This window comes from Leptodactylus fuscus, chromosome 4 (genome assembly GCF_031893055.1).
Source record: "Leptodactylus fuscus isolate aLepFus1 chromosome 4, aLepFus1.hap2, whole genome shotgun sequence".
NCBI classification, from domain to species: Eukaryota; Metazoa; Chordata; class Amphibia; order Anura; family Leptodactylidae; genus Leptodactylus; species Leptodactylus fuscus.
In genome coordinates this window covers 18740715-18767642 of record NC_134268.1, presented here as the reverse complement: position 1 = coordinate 18767642, position 26928 = coordinate 18740715, and the positions used below count along the sequence as shown (strand labels likewise).

At 46.2% G+C, this 26928-nt stretch overlaps 1 protein-coding gene across 1 annotated transcript in view; it reads left to right on the top strand.

Moving 5' to 3' along the window:
* The window catches only part of NSMCE2 (NSE2 SUMO ligase component of SMC5/6 complex), a 145235-nt gene that overhangs the window by 49593 nt on the left and 68714 nt on the right, over positions 1–26928 (top strand). Inside the window, exons 3-4 of the mRNA XM_075270110.1 lie at positions 2016–2122; positions 15459–15612. Coding sequence (XP_075126211.1) covers positions 2016–2122; positions 15459–15612 — 261 coding nt within the window. The remainder of the gene's footprint in view (positions 1–2015; positions 2123–15458; positions 15613–26928) is intronic.

Here is a 26928-nt window from a genome sequence, read left to right as displayed (position 1 = left end):
AGCGTGGATGTGAGCCGTGTGTACGAGAAGTGGCGAGCGCACAACTTAAACACAAAACTTCCATGGCTGTAGTTCCAGATCTTACAGGTAGATGGAGCTATAGGCAATGGATTGGGCTGTACAGGTGAGCTGAGTTACCTGGACAACTTTGTATAATGGTTATCAGACGCAGGCAAGGGTTAACTGAAGGAACGTGTAGGTGGTAGACTGAGGAAGACTGACGTATTGTATGCCAGTCTTAATAAGCTGACTGATAGGTGCAGCAAATGGTAGATTACTGATGAGTCTGCTGTCCCTGCGCCAAAATGGAAAGTCGCACAATGTGGCAAGTTTGCGCCTAAATATCATTCCTCTATGCCAACCTGAATCTGCCCCCTTGTATGCAGTGTCCCATATGAGCAGTCCCAGTTTCCCTGAATGGGGCTACGCGGCAGCTCAGTCTCATTGATTTTAATGGGTCTGAGCCATAGCGTGGTCATGTGACCAACGGACATGATGTTACTAGGTGACATGGCCGGCTCAGAGCTCAGTCCCATTCATAGGACAGGGCCGGCCACCAATCTTTAATTGATACCCTATCGTAAGGATGGGTCGCTTGGAAAATCCCTTTAAAGGGATCCTATCATTGGATGCCTTTTTTTCTGACTAACACCTAGGAATTGCCTTAAGAAAGGCTATTCTTCTCCTACCTTTAGATGTCTTCTCCGTATCGCCGTTCTGTAAAAATCCCAGTTTTCGTCGGTATGCAAATGAGTTCTCTCGCAGCACTGGGGGAGGTCTTCAGCGCTCAAACAGCACTGGGGGCGTCCCCAATGCTGCAAGAGAAATCTCCAGCACCACCTCCATCTTCTTCTGGAACGGGGTCTTCACGTGTCTTCTTCCGTCCTGGGTTTCAATCTTCTAGGCCTCGGGCAGAGCCGACTGCGCATGCCCGAGCCACAAGAAAATGGCCGTTTACACAGTAACCTGGTGTAAGTGTCCATTTTCTTGTGGCCCGGGCATGCGCAGTCGGCTCTGAGAGTGAAACCCAGGACGGAAGAAGACGCAGAGATAGACTATTCCAGAAGAAGATGGAGGCGTTGCTGGAGATTTCTCTCGCAGCATTGGGTACGCCCCCAGTGCTGTTTGAGTGCCTGGGACCGCCCCCAGTGCTGCGAGAGAACTCATCTGCATATCAAAGAAAACCAGGATTTCTACCGAATGGCGGCGTGGAGAAGACATCTAAAGGTAGGAGAAGAATAGCCTTTCTAAATGCTATTCCTACGTGTTAGGGAATCTGAAGCTGGAGAGGAGCAAACCCTTATCCGCACTATCTCTCTGCAGTCCCCAATCTGTTATCGCCCATGTGCAGGTCTTACTCCTGGGTATTCTTATGGCTCTTGCCTCATTCTCTGATCCTGTACAGAATTATACTGTACAAATATCCAGCATCCTTTGTAGAAGATTATAATTTGCACAAAATTGATATGTCAGGTGTTCAGTGTATTTTCCTAGTCTGCCCACTAGGGGCGCCGTTCTTCCACAATCCACAAATAGCATAAGAGCGAGGAGATGAAATAACTGAGATTCACAATGTCTGCTTGTAAGACTTTTGGATTCTATTGCAGAATTGCCAAAGATTTGCGCCTCAGTTATTCCTGCACTCCTGAGCTTTGCTTACTATTGCACCTTTGCAGGGATCCCGTAATAGGCTGCAGGTTTATATTTACTGTAATGTGCACAATACATAGGAAGGAGCCGGGTGATGAGTAGCTGTAATGTGTGCTAAAATTATTAAAGGGACCGTCCATTGACAAATAAAGATATTGTACTTGTTTGACCACTAGGAGGTGACTTAAGGTTGGATCTGTCCCTTGTGAGTTGCACCAAATTTATAATGCAAAATGCACCGTTTTAATATAAAAATCTGCTTCATTTAAAGTTCTTCATCGTGCGACAGAATTGCCAGATATCGTCACAGATAAAAATGGAATCATTCAAAGAATAAACCTGATGATCCTTGTATGTCTTCCCAGGTGACGCCGCAGAGGTGGACAGCATGGAGTCCATCATGGTGGAATACGCCGCCCTGAACAGGGACCTGAACCAGTATATCAGTGCAGTGGAGGAAACCATGCGGAAGGTAATGACCGGGACAAGATGCCTGCTGGTATACACGCTATGGCGGCCTTACTTATACCTTTATGTAGTGCATAGTCTGTGTGATCACCTGATGTAGCCTGTCAGAGACTGACCACATAGACGTAACCCTTAATACTTGTTGGGGGTTGGGGGTCCACTTGGGGATCCCCTGACCAGAAACCTAATGCTCTTAAAAAAGGCAGATTCGACTGTAATGGGATCTCTGTACTCCGTAAAGGGTGAGAAGTGCTCCGTATTTTAATTTGACACATGCACCAGGGGCGTTCCCAGGGTATACGTCTAATGGACACTGCAAACATCCCGCGCAAGAGACATTGCAAGGTATTATTATTCTTTGGATGATTTCCTGTGCATCTTTGAAAAGAATTCATTCAGCTGCAGTACCAGGCACAGCCACACTCGGAGGTACGGCGCTGTGTCTGTGTATACAAAGAATAAGCTGCAGGGCTGCATTGTGCTCATGATTGCAGGCCTATGGATACATGTAACCTACCGACCAGGACTTTTTCCAGTGCATTCAGTATATGGACACTGCACATGACCGATGCATAAAATTCTGTGGGCTTTGTTTATTTGCCTATGCAACTTTGAATAGGATTCAGCTGCAGTACCAGATGCAGCCACACTTAGATGTATGGCGCTGTGTATGCAAATTATGGGCTGCAGAGTCTCTATCAATCACACCTTCATCTACAAATAGGTAATTCCATTTCTTTTAGTCCTGAAAACCCCTTTAATTCACCCATTTTTCCATCCAGTGTCATGCCATCGGAACGGAGAATCCGTTCATTACCAAGATCTGTCTGGTTTTCCTATGTGACCTTCCACTTGCCTTCTGCCTTAGATTGTCAGCTCTTGCGCCCCAGCTCATATGACATCTGCGTCTCATTACATCTGATGTGTGTGCGTTACAATAGCCGTCATTGTGCAGCGTTGCGTAATATACACACTGGATAATCACATGCTCCACCTTCAGCTGTGAGTTTCTAAGAAATGCCCTGTGTGTACACAGGTAATGATGAGAAGCGGGCTGTCAGAGAACTTGCAAATGTCTGCTGTAAATGTTAGCGCTGCTTGAAAGAATCCGGTTCATCTTGATCGTTTCTCTTGGTGAACGTCGCTGCTCGCATTCAGATATATAGGTCACAATGGCATTCGGGAAGTTACTTCACCCACTTTTGTTGTGGACTCTCCCTTCATGTGTGAACTTCAAACTTCTCCATAGGCCGGGAGGCTGACATGTTGTATTACAGCCTGGTGTGACCTATATTTGATAGGAGCTTGTCTGAATGATGAGGATCTAACCCAGTGGTTCCAGCACTTTCTGAGCCCTCTTTTAGGCAGGATTTTCGTTTGGGATTCCCCATTACCATAATTGGTTTTATTCGAAAATAAGACAGCTATATTCGCCTCTGTCCTGCTTACTCTTCCTTCACACATGCCTGTTACACACACACACGGCTTTCCTACCTCCACATTTCTCCTACACACAACTCTGCTACCTTCATATTCCAAGCACAAGTCTGCTACCTCCATCTTCCCCTCACACACATCTCTGCTACATCCATCCTACACAAAGCTCTGCTACCTTCATATTCCAAGCACAAATCTGCCATCTTTTTTTTTTCTCTCCTCAAACACAGCTCTGCTACATCCACCTGCTTCCACTCTCAAACCTGCTACTTCCACATTTCCCTACACTTAGCACTGCTCTCTCCCTGTTCTTCCCCCTACAGGCAGCCTTGCACAGTTTCTACTATACACGGAGGTATTGTAGGAAGGCCTATGTCCTGGTTAGCTATATACTGCCTCTTTTCTGCTTATTCTTCCTTCACACCTGCCTTTTCCACACACAGCTCTGCTACCTCCATGTTCCAATCACAACTATACTACCTCCATCTTCTCCCTTCCCACAGCTCTGCATCCTACACCCTCTCCACACTTCTTGTACCTCCATCTTCTCCCACACTAAGATCTGCTACTCTCATATTTCCCCTCACACACTCAGCCCTGCTATATCCATGTTTCCCCACACTTATCTCTGCTACCTCCTTGTTCTTCCCCCTACAGGCAGCCGCAGCAAACGCCATCTTTTCCTGGAGTTACACAGTATCTAGTCAATAATAGTAATTTTTTCTGACAATGATGAGACTGATTGTCAGCTCTGCTGGGGGTAAGGACAGATGCCTAACGTGACCCCAGTATGGTTAGGTTGGAAGATGGGATGACGGATTCCTGATGAGTAGCATAAGAAGGGTGGAGGATTGTACAATGATTAAATAGCTGTCCTGTTGCTAAGAGTCATTGACTCTTGAATTCCTGTGTGTCATGTAGTATGACCTGTACGTGATGCTCTCCGGCTGCCGGTTACATCTGTGTTGTCGTACCCGTATACCAGTTGCAGATGTCTGGTTATCACGGCCCAGAGACGGGCATGGCCATGTGAGTAGCCTTGGGTGCAGCATTTTGCATTCTTGGGGCAGCCAAGTTCAGGATCCTTCTTAGACTTGAAAAGTGGAAATAAAGAGCAAGTCTAATTTTTCTAACAGGAAAATAGACTGTCAAAAGAAAAAACAGACGTGTGAATAGCCGCACTGTAGTAAGTGGATCATATTTGTTATTCCTTGTGTGACCGTTTTCTTGGGTGCGTCACATGAAAAGGCCCCAAATTTTTGCAACTTCTTTCGGCCTATGCAGGTCTGATTTATGAACACTGACGCCTGTGTACTGGCTCCAATAATTCCTAAAATCTACGCCATTGACCAGCAGGTGCACAGTCTGGCGGAGGTTGCTCAGGATTTATGAGAAGGTGCAAGTGATATAAAGACTGGCACCAAATCATCCATTGTGTGCACCAGGATTTTGGGTTCAACCGCACCGTTTCGGCCATGAAACAGATAGCAAAATTCTAACTAATAGTAGAGACCGAGATCAGGCTGACATCCACCATTTCCGTGCGTGCTACAACACGACCGGCTGAGATTTAGCAGCACTGCACAATCTATACAGCGTGGGGCTGTATAGCCTAAAGTTTACATTACACCTACAGAACCCATCCAGTGACCTATTGAAAGGCAGTGAGTCAGATGTAAGGGAGGGCGTCTAATATATTCTCCCAGAGATTTCTGCCAACACTTTGATCATTCTGGAGATTTGCCCTGATGTCATCTGTCACAATGTAAGGTCAGAGGGGTTTCTGGAAATGGTCACAGGCCAGTAAGTGCATTCCTGAGGGGTTACTAACAGGTGATCTGCTTACAAGGAAAGGATTACTGACATCATATGTCACTGGTACCCGCCTCATATACTGGTGGTGGGGTCCGGACTATTAGATGTGTCAGTATATCAAATCAAATCAGCTTTATTGGCACGTCCGAATAGATATCTGGCATTGCCAAAGCTAGTAAAGTGTGTGTGTGGGTGGGGGGTGTTGGATTCGGATAGGTGAGTGGTGGGTATGGTGGGGGTGGGGTGGGTGGTTTGGGGTATAACAGTCCGTGGAGTCTCATCTTCCTCTTAGTTGGTGACCGCTGTATGGGGGGGGTGGGGTGGGTGGTTTGGGGTATAACAGTCCGTGGAGTCTCATCTTCCTCTTGTTTGGTGACAGCTGGACACGTATTGGGCAGCGATCTCCACCGTGGCCTCTTCTTCTCCCAGTAGGATGTAGAGTTTCCTCTTCTCGTCTGCAGATATGAAGTCTGGGATGTGGGCAGAGAGTCTTTGGTAGTAGACGGCCCTCACAGCTGAGTATTTGGTGCAGTGTAGCAGGAAGTGGGTCTCGTCTTCTAGGGCCCCCTGGTCACAGTGCTGGCATAGTCTTCTCCCGTGGCTTGTACGTCTGCCTGTATCGCCCCATCTCTATCTCCAGGTTGTGGGCGCTCAGTCTGTACCGGCTCAGGGTCTGTCTGTGTTTGGGGTGGCGAACTATTAGATGTGTCCGTATATATCACTAGTACCAGTCTCATATACTAGTAGTGGGATCACTATTTGGACGGGTTCACACCTGCGCTCGTCGTCCAGCTTGTGCAATCCGGCTAGTTTCCGTCTTCTGCCCCGCGAAACTGGACAAGAGACGGAAACCTGGCGGTCAGTTTTCAAACCTTTGCAGAGGTGACCGCCTGTGAGCGTCTTCTGCCTGTCCACGGGGAAACCATTTTTTTTTTTTTTTTTTTTTTTTTTTAAACAAACGGTTTCCCCGCGGACAGGCAGAAGACGCTCACGGGCGGTCACCTCAAGTGAATGGGTTTGAAAACTGACCACCGGGTTTCCGTCTCCTGTCCGGTTTTGCAGAGCAGAAGACGGAAACCGGCGGCATTGTACAAACTGGACAACGAGCGCAGGTGTGAACCTACCCTTACATGTATCAGTATATATCACTAGTACCAGTCTCATATACTAGTAGTGTGATCACTATTAGATGTGTCAGTATACTGTATATCAGCAGTACCAGTCTCATATACTAGTAGTGGGATCACTATTACATGTGTCAGTATATATCACTAGTACCAGTCTCATATACTAGTAGTGGGATCCGGACTATTAGATGTGTCAGTATATATCACTAGTACCAGTCTCATATACTAGTAGTGGGATCACTATTAGATGTGTCAGTATACTGTATATCAGCAGTACCAGTCTCATATACTAGTAGTGGGATCACTATTACATGTGTCAGTATATATCACTAGTACCAGTCTCATATACTAGTAGTGGGATCACTATTAGATGTGTCAGTATATATCTCTAGTACCAGTCTCATATACTAGTAGTGGGATCCGGACTATTAGATGTGTCAGTATATATCTCTAGTACCAGTCTCATATACTAGTAGTGGGATCCGGACTATTAGATGTGTCAGTATATATCTCTAGTACCAGTCTCATATACTAGTAGTGGGATCCGGACTATTAGATGTGTCAGTATATATCTCTAGTACCAGTCTCCTATACTAGTAGTGGGATCCGGACTATTAGATGTGTCAGTATATATCTCTAGTACCAGTCTCATATACTAGTAGTGGGATCACTATTAGATGTGTCAGTATATATCTCTAGTACCAGTCTCATATACTAGTAGTGGGATCCGGACTATTAGATGTGTCAGTATATATCTCTAGTACCAGTCTCATATACTAGTAGTGGGATCCGGACTATTAGATGTGTCAGTATATATCTCTAGTACCAGTCTCATATACTAGTAGTGGGATCCGGACTATTAGATGTGTCAGTATATATCTCTAGTACCAGTCTCCTATACTAGTAGTGGGATCCGGACTATTAGATGTGTCAGTATATATCTCTAGTACCAGTCTCATATCCCTGTAGGATAACTTAGAGATCAGTGGGGGTCGTTCCTCTCCATTTAGTTCAATGGGAGCACTGGAGACAACTACAACATTCAGCTATTTCCAGCAATCCCATTGAACCCTTTAAAGTGTTTCCCACTTTTTGTGGAATTTCCGTGGGTCACCCATGGGATATGAATCTATCCTTGACACAACGTGTTTGGCAATATTATGGCCATGACATGGCAGGACCCATAGGACCCGTATCTATCCCACATTTCCATCCCTGTAGCCCAATATTTCCCAGGTTTCTGTCGTCACATTCCCCACTGAATAACTGAGGACCCCCATATCAGTAATGGACAACTATATAGGACTATTAGGAAACGGACACAAGGGGTGAATTCTGAGATTATTGTTATATTTATGGGGCTCTTACTATTTCCCATGGGACTGGATAAATGTCTGTCTAGTAACGCTGTGCGCCCCGCTGACGGTTTGTCTGTTAGGTTTATCTCGCACCCTAAGTAAGGATGTGGTGTGATCTACACATTATGTGACTGTACACACAAATAATCTGACATTCTCATCTCTCATGTTGTCCTTCCTGATGGGGTCTCTTGATCTGTTTTGATGCTGATAAGAGAAATTCCCCTACAATCCCCCCGTACGTATAGACTTCCTGCGCTGAGCGGATGAGATCTTCTCTTCATGCTTCAGATATTAGTCAGTAGTCAATATTCTGCGAGTTCACAGACCTACAGATAGGTGCGCCCCCTTAGCTCGAATTCGGATAAGGGCGCCCAATTTTTGATGATCCTAAATGATCTCGTGCCATGCTAGCAAAACCAATGACAGGCTGCAATTCACATCACAACCACTGGGTGGCCGCCTATAGACACATTTCGCATAGGATTAGCACAAAATCATGTTTATTTGAAAAGCTGGTCATCTTGTTGTGTGTATGGGTTAATTGGTTAAAGAAATCAGCACCATAAGCTTATAAACATTATCCCAAATATTGAAGGGATTGTCCACGTTCCAAAAACTATGACGCATCTGACGTGGCACTTCACCTCTATTGAAGTGAATGGGGCTGAGCTGCAGTACCCCATGCAACATGTAGACAGATGTGTCGCTGTTTTTGAAAGAAGGCAGATATGTTTTTGTAATCTTGCTCAGGTCAGGTTTGACCAGGAGAGGGGACGCGGTGCCCGGTCGGCGAACCAAGTCTTCACGTTCCATGTAAATTCACATCAGATGTCAGGTACAAATGAGCCGGAGCTAATGGGTGTCAAGGGCCGGGCGGCTGTCACGTTAATGGTCACGGTGCGGGGATTGGCTCAGGAAATCTGGGCCTTTCGGTTGCACATTTTCCTCCCTCGCCTGCAGTCAAGCTTGAATGTCAAGAGCGCTCCGTCTAAAGTCGCAACGGGAAAAACTTTCTCATAGCCTCCCTGGCAGGGAAACAGGAAACGTTTGCTTCCTCTTCGAGGCGATCATCTAAGCGGACCTCTCTGGTGTTATCGTCATAGCGCAGTGGGGGCAAACACAGAGGTCGCTCAGGACATCAGGAGCCCGGTGGTTATTTCTGGCTGCATGGGAAGACGTACAGCTTTATTTAAACGCCTTATTTCCATACAAAAGGGTTCAGAAGCCACAGACTTTGAACTTCCAAGGAAGGCTTCCTCTCGACAAGACATAGATCTGGAGGGAAAGTCGTGCCATGTAAACACCAGGAAGGGTGGGAATGTGCTTGCATCTGCGCTATTCCAAGCATCTAAGTAAATTCCCTGCATAACTCCTCCTGGCTGACGCGTTTAAGGAAGCAAGTGGCTCTCTATTCACCTGGCACAAGGTTCCCTCTTTAGGCAGCGGCAGAAAAGGTTAAAGGTGACGTCTTAGTGCACTTTAGGGTATATGGATGTTCTCTATGAGCCTGGACGGAGATGATCATAGAGGTACAAGCCCGTAATATGTCAAAAAGACGCTTTTTTTGGTAGTCGGATGCATGGGCACCTGAGAATACATTCTCTGTGATGAGAGCAGACTCTAACAATGAGTAGCTCTCATTCACACTGACGCTGTATTAAAGGGGTTATGTCACCAAGAATATTGATCCTGAATCGGTGGGTGTCTGACCACTAAATCTACCATCGTAAAGTACCAAGGGGATAGTCAGAGACGTGATCAAGAGACAGGCCGAGGTCAGGGCTGGCTGAGTTTGTGCAATATGAAGATCAGACAATAGGTCAGGACAGGCGGGGCAGGATTGGAGGTAAATGGCCAGAGATCAAACAGAACACGGAACAGTAAACGCTTTTGCAGAAACTTGGCAGTTAGGAACTAAATTGCTCAGCGGTCTTCGAGGGAGGAAGGCGCCTTATAGATCTGGCTGGCTATGGTGATTGGTCGTAGACCCTTTAAGAAGCCTCTATGGGAGCATGAAGCTGGCGGTAAAACCGTGCACTGGGTACAAGTTGAAGCAGCGCCAGTGACCACACACCGACCAAGATCATAGGGAGGCGCGACATGTAAGTCACTGACCCCGGCTTTATAACGGTGATTTCCATGGTTAAATAAGTTCTACAGAATTTCCCCCCACAAATCTATATATCAGTCTGCTCCGCTCCCCCTGCTCTACACGGTCCACCAAGAAGTATTTGGTCACCTGTGGTAGAACAGAAAAACAACATTTCTTCCTACACAATACTCCCGGATGCCTGGTGACACTCCTGGTGTATGTGAGCCATCGGTTGGGTGCGGTGTCTCTGGCCAGCACTCGTCGGTCTCTATCTCCCAGTTTTGGAGGTCTGCCGACTTGGGGCACATTCTGAAAATCACCGTTCACCTTCCACTTCGAAATCGAATAGGCTGATGTCGATTTTGGGTAATTCAATTCGCTTGCTATGTCCCTTAGGGATCGACCATTTCTGTGGTAAACCGCAATTACCCCTTTCTCGAAATCGGACGACTCTGCACTTCGTGGCATGTTGCATGCGACTAATGCCAATGCTGTTTCCTACACGATATTTAACGGCGGAAGGCGTGACACCGCAGATATCTTCATTTGCATGGGTGTCCAAATACTTATTGGTAGACCATGTATAACACACTGCCCATAGATTGGATCACATTTTCCATGTGACTGTTCCCTTTATATCCCCGCTGCCTTTTCTTCCCCATTACTCTTAGGCTGGTCTTACACGACCGTAATGATTCTACGGTCCGCATGTTGCTGATCAGCACTCCGCGGATGTCCGTGTCCTGCCGCACTCGCCCATAGAGTTCTATGGGCGACTCCGTGCAGTGCCGCAATTCACGGGCATTACGGACATGCTCTATAAATTGCGGACCACGGTTGCGGCCCGACCACACCACGGGTAAAATATCTGGTGGTGTAAGAGGCCGCATTGAGTATAATGTGTCTGCAAATGAAAACCCTCAATTGCAGACTTACATTACGGCTGTGTAAGACCAGCCTTATTTTTTTAAATTTCTGTCTTTGTTCCACATTGGAAATTCTGCAATTCAAGACTAAACTGGTTGCCGAACTGGCCGTCGTTTCCTTTGTTTGTCACTAGCCCCTGGTTTGCTTTCAATGTGCACTGTGCCTTATTACATGCAGGATTTTCCAGGTAAATCTAATGGATTTAGAGGAATGTGTGAATCAGCTCTCGGTACATTTAGTGTCTTGCCTGTTTCTGTGGAAATGTCCAGCCAGGCGTTACGTTACTTGCTGTCACCTTCAGTGTTCGCAGGTTTACTTTTCTGTTGATTTTTCTTGGAAGTGAAATGCTTAAGGTTTTCTGTGTAGTCCTTATTGCATCATCCTAGTTACTTGTCACACCAGGCACCGCTCTGTGTATGGCTATCACGTGACGTTACCTTCCCCAGCAGGTGTCACAGCCAATGGTAGTCCTCTGACAATCTGATACTGGTGGTCACCCCGAATATCGTAGTCCTGGAGAATAAGGGTATGTTCACACAGCGGAGTCAATCTCCACATCAAAATCAGATTCGGCCCTGATTCTTCCCCTATTGTTTTTAGTGGGAGACACAGAAGGATGGTGAACAGATTAGCGTCCTGCGCCATCTTGCCACACATTCCAACTCCGCTGTCCAACGCAGGAGGCCTGAGAGGAGGAAATTGAGACGAATTTGAGGCGGATGCATGTTTTTGAGGGCCAGAAGATAGACCTGCTTCTGGAGTCGGACTGTGTTATTCATCAAAAAAATAACCAAAACCAAACATCCGCTCAGATAACCTATGTGATTTTGTTTACGTCGGTTATTACAATATTTGTGAGATTCCACCTGCAGTTTTGTTCAGACTGAACTCGTCCAAATCGGAACGTCTGTTATTATAGTGTAGGGTTTCTATAGACCCCACAGTATGATAAGTAGAGGGCCAGGGGAGGTGAGGAAACATGAAAACCAGTGTTACTCACCTCTCCTGGGCTCCGGTGTGATTCCTTGCTGTCTTCTATCTAATGTCAGGGACTTCTGAGACCCGTGATTGGGCCTCGGTGAGTCACATGATGTTTCGACGCATAAACACAAGAGTCACAACACTGCATGACCCATGTGACCATTGGCCTGTGATTGGGAGTCACACCGGAGCCCAGGAGAGGTGAGTAACTCTGACTGTGATGTTGTCACGTCCCCTGGGCCTCCAATCATTATACTTTGCGGTCTGGAGAGACCCCACAGTATAATAGCAGTTTTGAAACCAATGGGGGAACCTCAAAAAAAACGAATCTTGTGAGGTTTACCCAAAACATACTCCTATAGTAAAAGGGTGTGGTCTAAAAGGGGTTTGACCTAAATAATCGCCATGAATCGTAATCGAGGTAAAATATCTGATTGATTGTGATTTAGACTTCGGTCATGATCGCCCAGCCCTGTCTTCTGTCTGATGTCAGGGTCTTCTGAGGCCTGTGTTTGGGCCTTGGTGGGTCACATGGTGTTGTGACGCATAGACACAAGAGTCGCGACACTTTATGACCCATGTGACCACTGAGGCTTGTGATTGGTCCCTGATGTCAAGCAGAAGACAGCAGGGAGTCACAATGGAGCCCAGGAGAGGTGAGTAACTCTGTCATTTATGTTGTCATGTCCCCTGGGCCTCGGATCATTATACTTTGCGGTCTGGAGAGAAACCAGTGGGGGAACCTCAAGAAACGAATCTCGCGAGGTTTACCCCAAACATACTCCTATAAAAGGGGCGTGGTCTAAAAGGGGTTTAACCTAAATAATCGCCATTAATCATAATTGAGGTGAAATATCTGATTGTGATTTAGACTTAGGTCATGATCGCCCAGCCCTATTCTGGAGACACTAAGGCCGGGTTCACACGGAGTATTCTGGCTGGTCATTTGGTACGTAGACGCCGCGGGAGGATTTGCGGGCCGTATTCGCTCCCATTGTTTTTAATGGGAGCCGGTACCATACACGCGGCGCTATTTTGCAGCCGTGATTTTGCGGCAGCCGCAAAATAGCGCCGCGTGTACGGTACCGGCTCCCATTGAAAACAATGGGAGCGTATACAGCCCACAAATCCTCCAAATAACGAGCCACAATACTCTGTGTGAACCCGGCCTAACACTGCGATGGCCGGTGCCGGCATCGCTCGGATCCCTCCCCTTAAATTTCAGTTCTTTGCTAGTCCCGTACACGCAGTGCCAGTAGGCAGAGCGCCTGCTGTACAGATTTCGGCATGACCCTTCTTTCCCCACATGTGATTTTATTTCTCTGCCTGTCACAGACTATTTTGCTAGCGTGATAAATGAAGGCCGCCCGTTGTAGATAGTCGTGAGCGGGCCGATTGGCTTTCCTGTCCATGAGCTGGTAATGGGATTGAATTCCTCTTAGTCGGGGACAAGTCCTGCAGGCTGCGCGCCTGGCGCCTCTGGCTCTCTCCACGCAATCCCTGCGGCTTCTGGTTGTTTATTAATTGGGCCGACATTTTCTTCCTTCCTCTGTCAGATAAAAGGAAGTCTCTTCCACAGGCCGGACCTGGTCGCCTGTTCTCAGCCTCTACAGCTCGGCCATGTCGGAAACCGGATTGTGTTGTTCTTATGATCTCATACAGCTCAGGCCCCGAGTACAAAAGGAACGGCTGTGAAAATAAAGTCCAATTTTGCTTTTGTGGGCCTCCATTTTTCTCCTTGTTTTTATTGTATTCATGTTTTAGGATATTCCGTAAACTTTAGTAAGTAAGGCTTGTGTGCTCAGTGATGTCATGTCTGTCCGGCGCTGTCGCAAGAGGGACAGTGGACCCCTCGGACTTACAATGGGGTCTGTCAGGTTTGCGTTGATCTTTCCATTATTGATTACTGAGGTCTGACCTCAGGGGAGGCTAGTGATAACGAAAACAGGGGTCAGCGGTTTGATATCTGTCCCTTGTGCGGGGAGCGCTGGTGATCCACATGCTTGGCCAATGCTTGATTCATTTCTGTCCCAGAAGTCTTAGAAAAGTGAATGGCGTGGTGGCCTAGCAAGCAGACCAATGTAAAGTACCTAATGGCGTCCATTCCCAGGGCCTCCTATTGATCTTATTGGTAGCCTTCCTCCCTAGGTCAGACTCAGACCGGTGCACGGTCCAGGCTCTGACTAACCAGACTACACACTAAACCTTCACGCGCTCCATGTACAATAACATACGTGTATCTGGAGGCCAAGGCCGTCACTTATTTGATATGAAAACACATTGTGTTATTCCTTGTTATCATCTGCGGTCTGGGGGTTTATTATCATATAAAACTAACATGTCATCAGTGAATGATTTCATCTGAACACAAGCCTGGAGGTAGCAGCTCAACTGGAACGGGTCATGTCTGCATGTGCCAAAACATATAGACAATAGCAGAGGCCGCGCCATGGCCGTGATAGGGGAGTTGTGTAATAAAGCAATCCCAGATGTGAATGTTTCATGGTGTCACCAGTTCAGGATTTTAGCAATGTTCTGTGTTGGAACAAGGCCCCTAAAATAAATAGACAGAGTGGAGCTCCATCCTCATAAGAGAGCATGGTAGGATGTACAATGGTAGGGAGCATGGGAGGGAGTATAATGGTAGGGAGCATGGTGAGAAGTACAATGGTAGGGAGCATGGGAGGGAGTATAATGGTAGGGGGCATGGGAGGAAGTATAATGGTAGGGGGCATGGGAGGGAGCATGGTAGGAAGTATAATGGTAGGGAGCATGGTGAGAAGTATAATGGTAGGGAGCATGGGAGGGAGTATAATGGTAGGGAACATGGGAGGAAGTATAATGGTAGGGAGCATGGGAGGGAGTATAATGGTAGGGAGCATGGGAGGGAGTATAATGGTAGGGAACATGGTAGGAGTACAATGGTAGGGAGCATGGTGAGAAGTATAATGGTAGGGAGCATGGGAGGAGGTATAATGGTAGGGAGCATGGTAGGAAGTATAATGATAGGGAGCATGGGAGGAAGTATAATGGTAGGGAGCATGGTGAGACGTATAATAGAAGTATAATGGTAGAATGCCTAGTAAGAAGAACTATATAAGGGAGCATGGTGGAAAATATAATAGTAGGAAGTAGTTTAATGATAGAGAGGCATGGTAGGAAATATAATGGTAGGGAGCATTGTAATTAGAATAATGTTAGAGAGGATGGTAGGGGGAGCATGGCGGGAAGTCTAATGGTAGGGAGCATGGGAGGAATGGATGGATCGATAGAGAGATATGAGAAAGCGAGAGATGGATGGATAGATAGCAGCCTCTGCACACAGCACGCGACATATAAATCCCATTACTGCTATTATTGGCACATATATAAATGAGGCAATATGATCTATAAACTACATATATAAATGGGAGGTTCTTGGTTATTCCTTTTAATCAAACAGTAAAAAGCCCTGCACCTGCCCCGACTGGGCGACCTCATTCAGATGGGACCCTACACTAAATAAACAGACCCAGGTAGATAGAAGATTATTAGATAGATAGGAGATAGCTTCTTCTAGTCTGTATCTCGGTCACTGTAGTCTTATTCTTTTCCCCGCAGGTCAGGAGAGAGGATCCCGATGAGGTCCCAGATTTGAGGCAGCTGGTACATAAGACCTACACTAGCCATCAGAGGAAGAACACGGATGAAGCCCTAAAGAAAACTGACCGATTCTTCGAGTTTAAAGAACAGCTCAGAGGCCTAAGGAAGCAAAGTAAGACAAGTGTCCTCCTTCTGTGTTGGGCACATTTTATCTTATATTTGTTAATAAATGGAATTGATCTATTTGCCTTCACACGTTTGGCAGTGCAGTTTTGCAAATAGGATTGATTTAAATAATCCTACCATTGTGTATGCAGATCCCATGCACGTTTCCAATGTTGACAGACTACACACATACCCTATGCAGTCATGGGTTACACCACTCCTTCAGGGGTTTATGATCAAATCCTATAATGTATCTATACAGTGATGTACCTATATGTGTCAGTTACCGTGGATTTGGTGGCATATTCCACCCCCGAATCTGGAGCAGATTCCTCCTGAATCCGACTCCCACTGTTTTCAATGGGAGACAAAGATCGCAGCAGGACACGGAAAAATAGAAGCGTATAGGAATGTCCTCTTCATTTTCCGCCATGGGAACTGACCCTTACCCATTGAGAGTGATTTACAGACGTGTTACCCTGCTCATTGTTCCTTTGTTGTATAGTCGTGACTTTTGCTACTATAACCCCTTTGATAGGTGAGGTATCTGCCCTCATGTGAACGTTTAATAGCTTTGCACATTGAGTTTACTGGGTGTTGCGACACTTCGGAGACCTTTGATTTGCCTGAAGAGCTGACGTATCGCTGGAAGATGTCTGTTTTTCTGGTTCTGTTTATTACATCTGAACGTGCACAACGGAGTGTGGTCATTTGTTAGACATGTGAGTGTTGTGTAACGATCACTAGGGCAAAGGCATAGTACTGTATATGAGTATATACTCTGATGTCCTACTGATGTCTATGGGCCCACATGGGACCTACTTCTGCACCCTACTTCTATGTCTGTATACTTTGAACCAGGGCCCATTCTGAGGTCGGTTATTGTGCCCCATGGTCACACATGCTGAAATCCAACAGCTTGACCCTACTTTTGCCCCTCATGTGCTTCAGGTGAGGATTGGGACAGTCCCATACACATTACATGGTCTCCCATTGCCTCTGGAATCAGCATGTTGCTCGCGAGTGCGGCAGCCCCTTCGCTGTGTCACATGACATTATGACAGCCCCTCCTCTGTGTCACATGACATTATGGCAGCCCCTCCTCTGTGTCACATGACATTATGGCAGCTCCTCCTCTGTGTCACATGACGTTACATACAGCAGTCACACGGTATAGCGCGAGTTTCGTCCTGTTCAAGTGGACGCCGCCGAGTTGCCATACAGACCTGCGCTTGTTATTCAGTGAAAGACCACAGAGCTCACCTGAACATTGCGGCCTCTTAAACCAGCTGACGTGGGGGATCTTGATTGTCGAATCTCCTCCGATCATACGTTGCTACCTTATTGTAAAGATAGGCCATCGATATAAGTCCTAGGAAAAATCCCTTTAAAGGGGGTCCTATGATTGGATACCCTTTTTTTCTGACTAACACGTCGGAATAGCCTTAAGAAAGGCTATTCTTCTCCTACCTTTAGATGTCTTCTCCGCGCCGCCGATCGGTATATAATCCGGTTTTTCTTCGGTATGCAAATGAGTTCTCTCACGGCACTGGGGGCGTCCCCAATGCTGCGAGAGAAATCTTCAGTGCCGCCTCTATCTTCTTCTGGAACGGCCTCTCCCTGTGTCTTCTTCTGTCTTGGGTTTCAATCTTCTAGGCCTCAGGCAGAGCCGACTGCGCATGCCCGGGCCACAAGAAAATGGCGGATTACACAGTAAGCTGTTGTAAGTGGCCATTTTCTTGTGGCCGCTTACACAGGAAGCTGGTGTAAGCAGCCATTTTCTTGTAGCTCGGGCATGTGCAAGCGGCTCTGCCTGAGGCCTAGAAGATTGAGACCCAGGATGGAAGAAGACGCAGAGAGAGGCCGTTCCAGAAGAAGATGGAGGCGTCACTGGAGAGTTCTCTCGCAGCATTGGGGACGCCCCCAGTGCTGCGAGAGAACTCAATTGCATACTGAAGAAAACCGGGATTTCTACCGATCCGCGACGCGGAGAAGACATGTAAAGGTAGGAGAAAAATAGTCTTTCTTAAGGCTATTCATACATGTTAGTCAGAAAAAAAAGGGTATCCAATGATAGGATCCCTTTAAGGCAAAAACAAAGTGTGACCTTAGCCCCCAAATTCTAACATTAATAAGTGCAACCCATCCCATAAAAAAACAAGACCTCATCCTGACATGTCAATGACCTACCTAGATTATAAAGAGGAAAAAACAAATGTCTGGTCCTTGAGGGGTTAATGCTGCCCATCCCGCAGCTCCAATAAGCGAGCCGGTGCTGTGCAGGGAGCGGGGCTGTTGTTACGCCCGGGCCAGGGACAATGTTTTATCTACTTCCTGAGATGTTTATTTTCTGAAACCCACGGAAATGTGAAAGGAACAAATGATATAAAGGAGGAAGCGAGCGATGTGCAACCATTAGGAGAAAACTGCGCGCTAAAAATAGAAACCGCACCGCGTTCAGAGAAGTCCCTCCTCGTGTGTAGGTTGTCGTGACTGCGGCGTACCTGCCATTATCACGCCACTTCCATCAACAAAGGAGAGATGTGTGAAGGTTACGGCGCAGACAGAGGAGTGCGGGGGCCGAGGACCACACCACCCAGCGGGCTCATCGAGAACAGGATAATGGGTGCTACACAAATAATAAGACGCTGATTATCCAGAGCGCGCCGCGCTGCGAGCCTCACTTGTCACCTACTCATAGCCGAGCCGATGTATTAATATTTACTACTTAAAGGGCACTTACACATTACTTACCGCTACTTGAGGAGGCCATCAACAATCTTACAAGTGTTTACCTAGCCGGTCTATTACACTGCCCGATCCAAGATGGAGGCGTCGATCGACCCTTTTTATTGAGCGACAAGTAATCTTAAAAGCATAAAAGGAGCGATCAGCCGTCATAGAATCGTTAGACGGGGCAATGTTCCCAATAATTAGGCCGTCTAATTGGCTCTTTAAGGCTGTGTTCACATGGTACGTTTGTACCGAAGAAAGTATGCATCTTTATATTAAACCACATGCTTTTTTTTTGTCAAACATACATTACATGAGCACAGCCTAAGGCCTTATTCACACATTAGTGATTGACATTAGTGATTGTGAGAGGAAATTATCACTGATACAAATCACTGACAAAATTACTGATGTGTGAATAAGGTCTAAAGATATTAATGATCCATCCTTAGTCTAGGCTATGAATAGCAGATCGGGGGAGATCCGACATCTGGCACCACCCACCAATCACATATTTGGCTCTATTGGACTCTATGGTACAGTCCAATGCACTGCTAGATCGTCTTAAAGGTTTCTATCATTAAAATCACATTTTTTTTCTCAATCACACGTAGGAATAGCCTTAAGAAAGTCCTACCTTTAGATGTCTTCTCCGCGCCGCCGTTCGGTAGAAATCCCGGTTTTCGTCTGTATGCAAATCAGTTCTCTCACAGCACTGGGGGCGGACCCCAGTGCACAAACAGCACTGGGGGCGTACCCAATGCTGTTAGAGAAATCTCCAGCGCCGCCTCCATCTTCTTCAGGAACGGTCTCTCTGTGCATCTTCTTCCGGAGCTGGGTTCAAACTTCTAGGCCTCGGGCAGAACAGACTGCGCATGCCCACAGGCCACAAGAAAAGTGGCTACTTACACAGTATTGTAAGCGGCCATTTTCTTGTGGCCTGTGGGCATGCGCAGGCCTAGAAGTTTGAACCCAGCTCCGGAAGAATATGCAGAGAGACCATTCCTGAAGAAGGTGAAACCACTAACACTAATCTCACTCTACATCACCCAGCTAGCCCCATGCGGAGCAGGATTGGTGCTGGGGAGCCATAGACCTGTGGTGCTTTGGAGACACCCCTATTGCACGTCCACTTAATTGAGACCACATTGGGAAAAAGACATATTTTTTGTTGCAGATTTTGCTGTATTTTTTTGGAGACAAGCCAAGAATGCCTACAAAAGGAATGGGAAATATATAGGACGCTCGTATACGTCTTCCTTCTGCTCAGTCCACTCCTGGTCTTGACTGAAAAAAATGCAGTGAAACCTGCGACAAAAAAACGCAACTTTTCCGCAATCTGTAACCTCAGCTTAATAGGTTTTGCACCAGTATTTGGGAGAGTTGTCAATGTTTGCTGACAGCCCCACTTGGCAATGTGATTTTTGTGGGGACGGCAATGCTCAGTGACAGGTTCCCTTTACACCCTCTCAAAGAGTTCACGTGTACTGTCACCTTATCTGTCCGTCTACTATTCCAAGCTGCCAGGAGATGTGTATCCAGTATGACAGGAGATGAACACAACACCATGAAAGTACAGAAAGTTTTCCAGTGTGTCGTGTACTGCAGAAGAATGCATATCGGAGAGTTACTCACAACCGGGGGCAACATTGTGAGACGCCCCGAGAGCGCAGATTACGTGACCACTCTCATGTTTCTGGCCATCAATTGAACATGTCCACTTGGAGACCAGTTGGGTCTACTTCCTTCAGATTGCAGATCTCTGAGACAGTCCAAGAGAGATTTCCCTGTCTGAGGACTCACTTAACCAGAAAATATAGGGGACGAGTTCTGTGTAATCGCTTGTGTCCCGAGAGAACATTACATGGGGTGCAGTAAAAGCAACGGAAACTAGTAATTGGTGCCAAAGCCAACCAAAGGTTAACTCAAAAGAGTTAAGATGGCTGGCATATAACTAAAAGAGCTGCTAGGGGCTGTGTCAATCACATGGTCAAGTATACCAGTATACCAGTTTCATGTTATACAGCCACTCTAACCTGGTGTCCAATGGCATTGCCCGAACAGGTAGTGCAGTGTAGTAGTCTTGAAAGTATATTATATGGCAGGGAGGTGCTACTAGACAGTCCGCCGTCACATGCCATCTAATGAAACAAGGTTACCTTATTGGATCCACTTCCCTCAAATAGGATGTACCGATTGGCTGTTCATTGATCTATTTGCCCCCAGCGTGGTCTGCTCATTGGCTGGTCAGATTGACTGGCTCTTCCACCCTACAGCGGATGCCCCAGATCGGCACTGCCTGCAGAATATTGGAACGTGGTTTATAGTTATAGACCGCTCCAGTTTTATAAGAAGACACAACCAAGGCAGTATTGTAGGACTTTGTTCTTGTAGAAACATTTCCCTATGAGTAAAAATCATTGTTGGGACTGAAGACAGTCCTGATGGGTCTACCTAGTAGAGTATTGTTTCAGCCATGATGCTCATTGTCTAATGTCTTCATCCCCCTCGTGTTGTAACATGGAGTGCCAACCTCTGGCACACTAGATGGTCTTACCACCATGGGCCAACCTATAGACGCTTAAGAGGAGCAGGGCTATGGACGATAGAGACCCGGCTTTTGGTGGACATCAGGTAGTTAGCACTCAGTCCAGCAGGGGAACTCACCAGACAGGCCAAGTATTGAAGCCTGGACGGCCAAGGTGGAGAAGTGAACATCAGTACCTTGGTTCCTAGTGAATGGACAGTGGAGTTCGTTTTCACAAGACCACAGATACCCTCGAGAGGGAGACTTCTCTTGCCCTGGCACCATGGCTGAAGAGGAGTAATAAGCAGCGCCAGTTAGTTAGCTCTTACTTTTCTTAGTAAGTTGAGTTATTCTCTAGTTGTCAAGTCAAGTAAAGAACCTTCAAAACCCAATCCAGTTGCCCTTTCTGTGTCCTTATTTCATTGCCATCAAAACAGTCAGATCCATTGAGGCACGGATACCATAAATCCTCTGAAGGTGTACTGTGTTATGTGTGTTGTTAAGTGGGCCCTCCATGGATCGAACTTACAGGAATAAGACTTATACACCCATGACCCTCACGTGGTTCACCAGCAACGACTTTATCCCGAGAACACCCCACAAGATCCCCATTGTCCAGCCTTGATAATTTGGCCTTTGTCAAATTTGCCTAAATCCTTACGCTTGGCCATTTTTTCTGCTTTCAATGCATCAACTTCAAGGACTGAGTGACCACTTGCCTAATGTATTCCACCCCTTGACATGCCCCGTATTTCTCTTCCCCTAGTGGCTACGAGCCTAGTTTTTAGGTTATTGGAGCCCCATGTCATCTAGGTAGACTTTCCGGTTCATCGCCACGTAGGGATACAAGACAATGGAATTTCTAAGCATAGACTGGTACGTCGTTGTGTATACAGGAGAATATAAACACAGCTTCCTTCCCAGACGTGTTTTCACGCGATGTACACAGGGGGAGGGGCTTCCGAGCACGCCATCATCATCCGAGCGTTCACAGGTGGGGGATCTTGTGTACAAAAGGAGCTGAGCTAAGAAAAAAACCTGCAAGATCACAACAAAAGCTTCATTCATCATCCTGACAATGCCGTAACGTAGGCAGAAAGTGACACCGCTGCACAAAACATCCGCAAACACCAGGCAACCGTGACACTGCGTCGTACGCCGGACCTACCTTTAAAAATCAATAATAACTATAGCAAAGGGGATGAGTGAAGTTCCACCAATACTCAGCCCGAGATGTTATTATGTAGGCTTTAAGTAGCAGAGGAAGTCAGGCGAGCCCGGCTTTTCATCACCGACGTGGGAAATTGTAAGGTTGTTTTGACAAGAAAATTAGCAAATACTCGAAGAGTCCTCCCTAAGACCCTTAAGAGGATTACCTGAGCAAGCAAAGAAGACTAAAGAAATTATGTCGAAGATCAGTACGGATGGGTTGGGGAGGGTTACGGCAAGTATCTGCATAGTTGTCATGCTTCCTAACATGCAATACATAGCTGAGGCTCAGCAGTGACCATAAACTCCATATATATGACGGGTTATTGCCTAAACAGCAGTTCCCTAAGGCCTCATTCACACAGGCCTATTGCACCTGTGATAATAAACAGTTATCAGACTCAGCATATGTTTCATGCTCTGTCTGTTTCTATTAGAACATTTCAATAACAAAAGTAAGGCAGGTGACGTAAAATCATAAAAACGTACGTCATGTGCATAGTGGTGGTGGAAAGGTAAAACACCGGCGAAGCTCACATCTGAGGAAATTGGAGTACAATAAGGAGACCATGAACGAAACCTAGTCATAGATAACTAGTTCTTTGGGTCACCATCAACCCGTAACAACATGCTACAAAAAGCAGAAGGAAGGAAGTAAAGGTCTAAAAAGAAAATGAAGGAAGCAAATGTCTAAAGAAAGTAAAGGTCTAAAGGAAGAAAAGCAGGAAGAAAGTAAAGGTCTAAAAAGAAAATGAAGGAAGCAAATGTGTAAAGAAAGTAAAGGTCCAAAGCAAGAAAAGCAGGAAGAAAGTAAAGGTCTAAAGATAGAAAAGAAGGAAGAAAATAAGGCCTAAAGCAAGAAATGTTGGAAGAAAGTAAAGGTCTAAAGAAAGAAAAGCAGGAAAAAAGTAAAGGTCTAAAGCAAGAAATGTAGGAAGAAAGTAAAGGTCTAAAGATAGAAAAGAAGGAAGAAAATAAGGCCTAAAGATAGAAAAGAAGGAAGAAAATAAGGCCTAAAGCAAGAAATGTAGGAAGAAAGTAAAGGTCTAAAGCAAGAAATGTAGGAAGAAAGTAAAGGTCTAAAGATAGAAAAGAAGGAAGAAAATAAGGCCTAAAGCAAGAAATGTAGGAAGAAAGTAAAGGTCTAAAGAAAGAAAAGAAGGAAGAAAGTAAAGGTCTAAAGCAAGAAATGTAGGAAGAAAGTAAAGGTCTAAAGATAGAAAAGAAGGAAGAAAGTAAAGGTCTAAAGCAAGAAATGTAGGAAGAAAGTAAAGGTCTAAAGCAAGAAACTTAGGAAGAAAGTAAAGGTCTAAGAAAAGAAGGAAGGAAGCAAAGCTCTAAAGAAAGAAAATGAAGAAAAATAAGCCTTGAAATCTCCAAAGGTTCCCTGTAAAAATGGCAGCTATGCAGGAAAGAAACAAATTAAATTTAGGTGGATAGTCTCTGTACAGGAGCGCAGTGTCACCTATTACACAGTAGACTCTTTAGGATGACTTTTGGAGTTGTATCGTATGATTTGAGGCCTAGATGTCATAACCTCATCTTACCAGTCCCAGAATAATAGGCAGTTCCATAAAAGTGAATGGGGCGATGGCCATGTATGTGCACCACCATTTTATGACTCTGGGGAACGCTCATGTGATATCTGGTGGTCCCAAAAGCCAGACCCCTGATGATAACACACTTGGGGGATAAGTGTCTGAGGCAAGACAGTCCCTTTAAGGGGTTATTCCCGTCTGTTTTGACCCCACAATAATGCGACTATTCCTGGAGCGTCTCAGGCCTGGGCACGTGAGGCTGTGGGTATTATCGGTGACTATATCGCTGTCAATCTATCCGTACAGCTGATGGTATCTGCCCGCTATTCTCAAGGTCTGCACCCTGTGCGGGCTCTGCTGTATCTCTGAGAACATGGGATACAGCCGGATATTCCAGGGCTCTTCCGTATACACAGGACAGGAATAGAAGTAAAATAATCAATGTCAGGATCTTTAGTGAGGAACGTCAGAGCCCGCACATGGAAAACTATTAATACAGCTGCTGAGAAAGCAAACAGCCCCCGGCCCAAAGGCCCCGTATCATAGATTGATCGTTAGGAAGGTCACACAGGGGATTAGAACTCCCAGACTGAAGTCTAACAGTGGGGACAATACAGAAAATTAAAGGCGCTCTCCACTTTTTAAAATTTCCTTGATATTAAGCTGATCTTAAAGTGTCTCCCTGCTGGGACCCCTAGCGATCAGCTGTAATCTGTGGGAAAACTGGCAGTGTTTCCCTGCAGCACCTCCACAGGCGAAATTAAGTATTACACAGTGTATATCCAAAGCAATGGGATGTCTGTAGGATAAGGATCCTGAGCACAGGGCACTCCCCTCTCTTAACTCTGGATTTCCTAATATGGTATACGGAAATGGACTTTGTAAACCGAATGGCTCTTTGTTGGGGTTTTCTCAACACATAAGTCATTAAAGGGGTTGTCCAGCTGTATTGGGACGCTTCCAGTACCCGCGGGGCCAGAATCTGAAAGCTCCATCCCCTTTATAGTGAAGTCAATGGAAGCTGAGCTACAATGATGGCGCTGGGAAGCTATATAGGGGATGGGGCTTTCAGCTTCTGGCCCTGTATAGTGTATAGGGCAGGCGGTGGAAATACCCCTATACAGCCGATCAACTGGGGGCTAGCTGTCAGTCTGGCTGCCGGACCTTGATGACTTATAGGAAATATTTAAAGGGTTTGTCCAAGACCATGATACTGAGCTCCACTCCCTTTTCTGAGGCCAGTGACATCACGTCCATTGATCATATGCTGCAGTTCAGGCCCATTCAAACGAATAGGATTGCGCCGCAGTACCAAGCACAACCACTATACAATGTATGGCGCTATGGCTGGTACGGTAAGTAGTGAAGAGCCCATAGCCATCAGTATAGTCCAGGATATGATATCATAGGATAAGAGCACACGGTCCTATAACCCGTGCGGGAACTTAACAGCGCCTCCGCAGGACTAAAGAAGCATTGCACAGCTGTGATATATATGTGTGTGGGTCCTCCTCTTTATCGACCCTCCTTTCCCCCGCTATTTCACCCCTATAAGACTATATAGAGGATGTTTTTGACTTTTGGGTGTGTTTTTGTGTTCTGTCTGCACTGGGCGAGCCGCACAGGAACATCCGAGCCAGTATAGCGCGATCTGCGTACACCCGTAACACCACCTAGACTGGTCAGCTTCAGCGCCGGCACATTGTTAGGACTGTGTTTGTGTTTCCAGGTGCCCGCTTTCCCGGCAGTGCCAGTCACTGGAGCCGCTGTCAGACGTAATCGGGGAGTGATGACATAACGTGCAGTGTTTAGCTTTGCTCATACCACATCTGTTTCCACTTCTAACACCACATAATGGGAGGACTGTTACGCGTTCCTGCTCCACACCTTTTGTCTTTGGCAGCGGGACAACAGCGTCCGATGATGAATGGAACAATTGAGCACAATAGACTTGTTCTGCTGCCATAATAGCGTCCTATGTTTACTCCATGGGCAGCCATCACAGGTGCAGCGAGCCGACAGGTGTAAGCTCTGACAGCTCCGCTGCCCTTTGTTGTGTATACACTGTATACCAGGGGCTGCATCACTATCCGAATGTGTGTTACGCAGATGCAGCAAGGGGCAGGGGTTAAAAAAAAAATGGCTTCTTTCTTTCTGAACAGCGCCATACCTGTCTACAGGTTGTGTATGGTATTGCAGCTCAGCTGCGTTGACGTATGGAGTTCGATTTTGTAACAGTACGCATGAAAAATATGGTGCAGGAAAGGGGTTTTCAGTGACCAAGACCTCCACCAAACAGAATGGTCCAAATGGCTGGGTCAAGGAATGCAGTGAACCAATTTCCATGAACGGTGCGGTGTTGCATTTCCTGATATACTGGTATTGACTTGTTACTACCGCTGTTTAGGGCCGTGGAACAGCATCCGTCCCCCCATTCTGCCGATCAATGGGGGTGTTTTTTCCAGGACTCAGATGTAGACGGCCTGGGACCCCTGACGATCAGCTGTTCAGGAGTCACGGTGACGTGGTACAGCAGCTCTGTTCCATTCAAGTGTGACTGAGCTGCAGTACCAAGCACAGCCACTATGATATGTATGGCGCAGTTCTCATCCCAATCCTGCAGCATCTTCATCTGGCTGATCAGTGGGGGGTCATGGGCATCAGACCTTAATATGAAATCCCAGGAAGCCCCTCTAGCAATGGGGTTACATACAGACAGAATTTCCCAACCTATATTTTTCCTTAGATGATCTTACAACCATCACAGCAGTTTATCTTGATCTTTGTTTTGCAGCATGGGGAGGGTGCTTTGCTGTAATTTCACTATTTTACCACCTTGATTTCTTATCAGCGAGGGTCCTGCAACCAAAACTGACATTTAGCGGATGAGTAAAGGGGCCTGAGCACATTTAGCCATGACTGTATATACCTGAACACTTGCCTGGGTGCCGGATATATCACTTGTATTGATTATAGTCGGATGCAGTTTCTATGTAATGGTTACCGGCTAGTTTCCTTGTCAGCAAAACCTCTCTCACTTAGAAATGGGATCGTGCAGGACATATACAGAGAAGTACTGACATGTACCCATGTGAGTAATGTACTGGAATGGACCAACAGGACCAATAGATGGGGGTCCTATGGATATCTCATAGGTGTGTGCACGCCAGATTTTATTAGATTTGTGTTATAATAGGTGGCTTTTGTTTTTATCCCTCATGGTTTGCACGTTAGTGAGAACACACATGTTAATGTGCGGGTTATTGGATCCTGACATATTTTTCAATTGGAAACATCATAAGAAATCCATATGGAA